Source organism: Otolemur garnettii, unplaced genomic scaffold, assembly GCF_000181295.1.
Source record: "Otolemur garnettii isolate 467f Iridium unplaced genomic scaffold, OtoGar3 scaffold00018, whole genome shotgun sequence".
Taxonomy (NCBI): Eukaryota; Metazoa; Chordata; class Mammalia; order Primates; family Galagidae; genus Otolemur; species Otolemur garnettii.
Genome location: NW_003852413.1, coordinates 7571622 through 7578890, shown reverse-complemented (window position 1 = coordinate 7578890; position 7269 = coordinate 7571622). Strand labels below are relative to the sequence as shown.

Genomic DNA, 7269 nt, shown 5'->3' with positions numbered 1-7269 from the left:
CCCTGTTGACGCTCAGGACCCTTTTCCTCGCAGGTGAGGGTCTGTGTCCTACCCGCACTCTTCGTCGCCATGGTGAGTACGACCCTTGCCTGACACCTTCCCCGGGGTGAGAGCGGGCGTGCCTTGCAAAGGGTCTCTGGAGGCAGAGGGACTGGTGGACTTAACAGTCGCCAGAGTCTGCAGCTAATTTCCGTTTTTCTTTGCAGCCTCGGAAAATTGAGGAAATCAAGGACTTTCTGCTCACAGCCAGGCGAAAGGATGCCAAGTGTAAGTGATCCCTCCAAAGGTTTGGTTAAAAAAAAAAAAGAGGTCACTGTTTGCGTGGGGCACTGGCTGCTACGCTGGTGCCGCTCCGGGAGCCTCTTCCAACATGTCTGGAAGGAGACGGGCTAGGCGGGCTGGGAGCGGCGCTTCTGTCGTATTCCCCCCGTAAGAAAGACCTGTTCGGGCAACGTGAGGTGATGGAAAGAGTAATTAGGGCCTCTTAACTCATTGTGAGTTTCTCACAAACCATTCTGAGTTCATTTTTTTTCTGTTGTACATACAGTAGGTTCACGCGTCTTTACCGCATCAAAGTCTGAAAACACAAGTCCCATAAACACTTAGATTTAATGCTGCATGTTCAGTCCTGGGCATACCGTGGGCTCAGTATGGTCCCCCCTCGCGGTGAGTTTCACTACTAAATAATTTAACTTCTGTCTGTTGAATATCAAGGTTCAGTCTGAACCACCTTGAACACTTTCATTAACCTACAGTCAGGCTAAATCATCTTCACACGAGCCTGTTTTGTAACATGTTGAATGTCTCATGTAATGAACATAGCGCATCTGTGGGCTGTTTACACTCTTGCTGTCCGAGGGCCTGCAGCTCACTGCCACTGCTCAGCATCAGGAGAGGGTAGCATACCCTAGCCTTGGAAAAGATCAAAATTTGAATCACTGTTTCTGCTGAATGTGTAACACTTTTAAGTTGGAGGTGATCTGTATTCATTTCGCAGGTTGTAAATAAAGGGGAAAGGAGATGTGATGAACTGGAACTATAGAACAGCAGGTTTTCAATTAATAATATGCCCGCTTCTGCCTCCATATCATTTTTTATACTCGAGAGGTAGTTCTGCTGTCCCTCATGATATTTGAAGGCAATTTAGAGGCTTGTGTTTGATACAAATAGATCTTGATTTATCTTATGTTACTTTAACCTGGACTCAAATGTTTTGTGCTATATGAAAGAGAATTGGGTAATTTGTGCAAATAGGATTGTGTTGGGCAGATGTAGGAAGGTGGGCTAAGACCAACCATCTCTAATGCTCTATGCTAGGGATAGAACCTAATGGTGGTGTATAGGGAGTTACCAGGAGAGACAGGCGGGGTGGGTGGTGTGTGTTTGTCCTGATTACCCAAAACAGGGTGTTGTGTTAGATCCTCTGGTGTTCTTTGAACTGGTGGTAAGCCACCTGTGGGATCAAGTAACATCTAGTGGGAATGATGTGCCTGTGTTTTGTGTACTGTCAGAAAGGAAGTTATTGGGTCATTTTTAGTTGAGAACAAATCACAGCACTTTTAAGTTTCTTTTTACTTTCAGGTGTGAAATAGGCATAGCATAAACTTTACTACCTTAACCATTTTTAAGCTTATACTTATCAGTGGCATTAAGTACATTCATGATATGCAACAGCCACTACCATCCATCTCCTGAACTTTTCCTTTTTTTTTTTTTTCTTTTTGAGACAGAGTCTCATTTAGTCACCCTGGTTAGAGTGCTGTGGCATTACAGCTTACTGCAACCTCAAACTCTTGGGCTCAACCGATCCTTTTACCTCAGCCTCCTCAGTAGCTGGGACTACAGGTGCCTGCACAGTGCCTGGCTAGTTTTTCTGTTTTTAGTAGAGATGGGGGTCTCACTCGTGCTCAGTCTAGTCTTGAACTCCTGAGCTCAGGCATTCCACCCACCTCTGCCTTCCCAAAGTGCTAGGATTATAGGCATAAGCCACCACTCCCAGCCACCTGAACCTTTACATCTTCCAAACTAAAATGGTTGCCATTAAACATCTCCCCAGCCCTGGCAACTCTTGTGCTGATTTCTCTGTGAATTTGACGCTTATCAGTATCTCTTATTAGTGAGATAATATAGCGTTTGGACCTCTTGCACTGGCTTCTTTTACTTCAAATAAAACTATTGTATGGATAGACATGTTTTGTTTATCCATGGTCTACTGATGGACACTGGATTGCTTGCACGTCTTGTGGATTTGAGCTGTTGTGGATAGTGCCTCTGTGAGCATGCGTATGCATGTGTTTTGTCATTGCTTTCACTTCTTTGGGGTATACACCTGGAAATGGAATTGTCACACATATGGCAATGTTGAATAACATTTTTTAAAGTCCTTACAAATAGTGTTAAGCATAGTTTCTGGGAGGGGGACAGATGCGAGGGGCAATGTTGGGATACCAAAATAGGCTGTTTTAGATGAATATCCAGTTGTCTGGATTTACTAAGAATGTGAGCCAAGGCAGCCAGTACCTTTGCCCAGCTTTAAGCTGCAGCGTTTCTGCTTCCAGTGATACGCCCCTATCCTCGAGTGGTTATTGGCAGAAATGAAGTTGTGAGTACAAGTTAATCTTGTGCTGCTGCTTTGAGGTTAAGTGCTATCCTTGTGTATCTGGTTAGGTACTTGGGTTCAAGCACCAGAGACCATGTTCAGTCCTCAGCCTGATTCTCAGCTGGCACTTGAGTGCTTTTAAAGCAGTGAGAGCTTGGGGGTGTCTGGACAGTTTTTAAAGAAGTTGGAACAAGGGGTTTGGCAGGTAACATGAAGTGGCTAACCTCCTGGGAAGCAGGACGTCTTCCAGCAACCAGGTGGAAATGGATTGACATTTACATAAAACCACACAGTTTTCAAAATTTCGAGCCCTGTGCAGTTGAATTTGCACTTAGGGGTCTTTCTTGTCTAACCTGTGATCCTGAGATAGAACTTGACAGCAGGAAAGAACCCAGAACACCAGTTACACATACATTTTAGGGAAAGTTTTTGGTGCATGCAATGTCCAGTCAGGTGGAGGAATCCCAAAGAGCTCTGTACTGTTGCCCCAGAGTGTCAGCTGGTATTCAGAGAATTGATTTCCAGGGGTGGGGGTTGGGGGGTTGCTAAAAAGTTTGTAATCCCAGCAGATAGCCCATCTCCTTACTTCATGAACTTCCATCTCTTGGGAAAAGTAAAGTTGTTACAGAAGGTTCTGCAGTGTTGTGTTCACTGTACTAAATGCCTGTGTTTTAAATATAAACAAACCAGTTAAGCCCCAGGCTCTTGAGTATTAATAGAAGGGAAATGTAGATCTATGACTTTTTTTTTTAAGGTCATAGAAGGACAGGGACAGTCTTGTTTTCTGCTTCATCGGAGGGACAGTACAGGGAGGTGGGATGCCCTCTGGCCGTGGGTGCTGGATAACCCGATGACGGGTGTTTCTGTGCCCCTGCTGCTAAGTGTAAAGCACATGAACTATGTAGCATCGTTTTCTGTGACAGAATTTAATTACTAACTCTGGTTTTTGATAGCTGTCAAGATCAAGAAAAACAAGGATAATGTGAAGTTTAAAGTTCGATGCAGCAGATACCTTTATACCTTGGTCATCACAGACAAAGAGAAGGCCGAGAAACTGAAGCAGTCTCTGCCCCCTGGTGAGTGAGCCTGAAATCTTTGGGGGCAGGGGTGATAGGCTGACCAAAAATAGGGAAGGTTATGTTGCCATCTTGTTTCATTTCATCCCCCATATTTAGGAAAGCCCATTTCGTGGGTTTTCTAAGTGTCTCCTGTGCTGCTGGTGGTGCAAGAAGTGGTTGTGATTCCCAGGTTATATTCGAAAAGTTCTTAGCCAGAGGAAAGTTTATAGTTCATTTATTCCTCACCCTGTGAGATAGTTCCTATACTGACAGTGCCCACTTTTACAGGTAGGGGAGCCAGACACTCTTCATGTTTTAACCAGAACCTCCCTCATGAGCTCAGTCTCTGAGCCTTGTGAGCTCTCCTTAGCTTAAGTACAAGAAGTCAAGACAAGCGTCAACAACTCAGTCTGTCTTCTAGATGACTCACTTCTTTATCTCTTTCCCTCTAGGTTTGGCAGTGAAGGAGCTGAAATGAAGCAGACATGCTGATTTCAGTTGTATTAAATTTTTAAAATTCTTAAGTGTCCTTTGTCTCTGAGCATGGGAGGGGAAATGCTTGGTGATGGCTTCTGGCGGGAATGGGACACAGGTCCTGGTTGCTGATCCCTAAGCTTGGATACTGGTTCTGCCACTTGTTTGTTATTGCGTGATTCTGAAGAATGACTATCTCTGCCTGTTTCCTTTGTTGGAAGCTAGCCATAGTAGCTTTTCATAAGGGTTAAATAAGCAGGAGCTGCTCCTGCCACATTACCAGCAAGTTTCTGTGAGATGTGGATGTGGGGACAGACCACAAGGTGGCGCCATGCTACAACAGTCTTCACTACATGTTTACAAATAGTTGCATCATAAACTACACTCAGGTGTCTGAATGCCTGAGATAGTTGTTTTTCATTTATACTTTTTAAAAGTGCTAGACAGTATATGCTTGGTATTGTGTTAAGTGTTTAAACATAAGCAGGTTGCAATGGGCAAGCACCAGTCTGAATATAAGAATTGTAAAGATGAGAGTTTTTGAATCTGCTTGTGAGTTGACTGGGAGGTGTGGGTTTTATCCTCTGGCAGAGGTGGGGGGGCCCATGATTGTTGACAAACTCAGATGCACTGTTGCCTTTCAGTCTTCCTCATTTAAACATTAAACATTCCCAAGGAAGAGCAAGAATTTGCCTTGCCACTTTGGCTTTTTTGTCCCCAGCACATTGTCCAGAGACTTGTCCCAGCTCCTAGGAGACAGATCCTGCAGGGATTTGTCTGGCCGCCTTGCCCAGAGAAGGCATCCTTTCATGCAGTGTTCTCCAGCGCTGGCTTGTGCCGTTGAGTCATTTGGGACACTTAAAAACAATTTACTCCGGTGGTCTGGGCAGACTGCAGAGGTTCTGATGACTTCGAAACCCTCAGGTGGTGTCACCATTACAGGGCTGAGGCTTTAGTGAGCTAAAGGTGGCTGGTGAGGTGTTGGCCACAGGAGTTGGTTTGAAATGACTGTTTAGGGAACTCAGGAATGCTGTTCTGGAGGAAGGGCTGCTACTGGTCTTCCTCACTGGCTTCTCCAGCTCATCCTCAGGGAAGTTGCTAGAATGGTCACTGATACAGACTGGCTTTCCAAGTTTTGGTATTTCAGGTGGCCCTGAGGGAGAGATTTCACAGTTGGAGGTTTCAAGTGTCACAAGCAGGCCTTTACCCCTCCCTCCCTGGTAGCCAGTCCCAACTGCTGGGGCTCCCGAGCGAGTGGGTGATGTTTGGGAAGCTAGGTAGCAAGGTAGCACCTTTAGCCTTGTGTGCCATTGACCTAGAGCAGGGGACCTGTGCAAGGTACCAGGCAGTGCTTATCCAGAGGAGTCCAGGGGTGCCGGTGGGTCACCCTCAGGCCTGGTATCAGTGTGACCTCTCAGGGCATGGACTCCAAAGGGGCCCCTGTGTAATCCATTTCATTTAAGTACTGAGATTACTGATGTGGAGGGAGATTTTTTGAGGTATAATTTACAAATAGTGAAATTCACCCATTTTGGTGTACAGTTCTGTGAGTTTTATAGTAACCATCACCGCAATGAAGAGAATATTTCGGTCACCCCCAAAAGCTCCCTCTTCCCACGTCTACTCAGGTAAGCAGCAGCCGTTCGGCTGATCCCCACTGGCCCCTGCGGGTCTCCAGGCTCCTGGGCCTCAAAGCCCTGAACAGGGCTTGTATTAATCACTGTGTGTGTAGGTTAGAGCTTCACCTGACTTGCAAGACTGTAGGTTATACCACGCAGACAGGAATAGGAATGTGCGCTTTATTCAACACTATGCTGTAACAGAGAAGATGCTCAATAAAACGTGTTGAAGTAGGGAAAGAAACAGCTGTGAGAGAAGGCTGTCCTCCCGTGCTCTGTGAGGACCTCAGCATGCGCCAATGAGACGACAGCCTTTGGGCTCTGGGAACCGTACAGATTGCTACCGGCAGAAGAGGCCCAGACCACGGGCAGCGCCCGCCCTTCTAGCAGCCAAGAGCATTTGCTGGAGTTTGCAAAGCCAGCATCCGCCTCTTCCCCCGAGCTGGAACTCCGTAGCCCCTCCCCTACCCGCCCGCCCAACCAACCCCAAACTTGTCCCGAACTAAACCTGCGGCCGTTAGCTGCTCTCCACCTGCCTCCAGCTTGAGCCCCTTTATCCAGGGCCCAGGTCACACCAGCTGTTTGCGGTTGCAGGTGGGTGGGGGCCTCCGCACCTTTGCCCGGTACGGGGGTGGAGGATGCGAGGCTCCCTAGGTGGGCGGCTGCCCTGCCCCTGCCAGGCTTTGCTTTTCTCCAATGCACCCTCCTACTAGCGCAAGCGCGCGCAAGTCTTCACCGGCGAGCTGTAGTCATCGCACTCGGAAGTGCGGTGCGCTGAGGGCCAAGGACCCTCGCCTGCTTTTGTTGACTGATCTAACAGTACCCGGCAGGCGTCTCTACTGGGAGCTCCCGCTGCTCTCCTACCCTCCCTACACAGATCAAAGTCCTTTTCTAACAGGAAACCCGCCCTGTCCCTGCTGCCAGGAAGAAAGTTTTTACTTTTTCAGTCCCACTACACTTCGTCCGCACTCTGAAGCCTGGCAGGCGGCATCAGTTAGTTATGGGTCAGATTGGCGGGTGCTCCTCAGCCCGCTCCTCCTGCAAGGCGGTCTCAGGGCCATTCCTCCCCCTGCCCAGCGCCGTCTTAACTCCGATCTTTCCGGTCTTCTGGGCCCCCAAATTTCCAAGACGGGAACGTATTTTTCTTTGAGTCCACGTGGTTTACACAATAGACGCTCAATAAGTGATGGACAGTGGGCTTAGAATGAGTTGACTGAGCGGCTTCCTTCCCTCCCCAAGCGGTCGGTTTGCTCACCCTGTAACAAGCCTTTAAACTGCCAGCCCTGCTTCTCGGGCCATGACTGCTAGCTGTACTCATGGACACTTTATAGCTTTGATTTGTTAAGTAATTAATAAGTCATTTAGAGACTGAAACAGTTTGGAAAACTCCTGGAAGCTTTTTCAATTTTCCTTTCCCCTCTTCCGCCGGTCAGGCCAGGACAAATCCCGACCCTGAAAGGGACAGCTGGTTCTTGGAGCTGCGTGCCCAGGACCCGGACCTGGCCAGGAGAGGGACGGC

General features: G+C 47.7%; 1 protein-coding gene across 1 annotated transcript; it reads left to right on the top strand.

Annotated features, from left to right (window-relative positions):
• Positions 1-4181, top strand: RPL38 (ribosomal protein L38). Its single transcript, XM_003786162.3, has 4 exons — positions 1-72; positions 207-267; positions 3553-3675; positions 4110-4181. Exons 1-4 carry the CDS (start codon positions 70-72, stop codon positions 4133-4135), a joined length of 213 nt encoding a protein of 70 aa, XP_003786210.1. The 5' UTR covers positions 1-69; the 3' UTR covers positions 4136-4181.
• The last annotated feature ends 3088 nt before the right edge of the window (positions 4182-7269 follow it).

Coding starts and splice junctions, on each gene's coding strand:
- RPL38 (XM_003786162.3), top strand. Junction 268..3,552: donor CAGGCGAAAGGATGCCAAGT/GTAAGTGATCCC, acceptor GGTTTTTGATAG/CTGTCAAGATCAAGAAAAAC. Junction 3,676..4,109: donor GAAGCAGTCTCTGCCCCCTG/GTGAGTGAGCCT, acceptor CTTTCCCTCTAG/GTTTGGCAGTGAAGGAGCTG.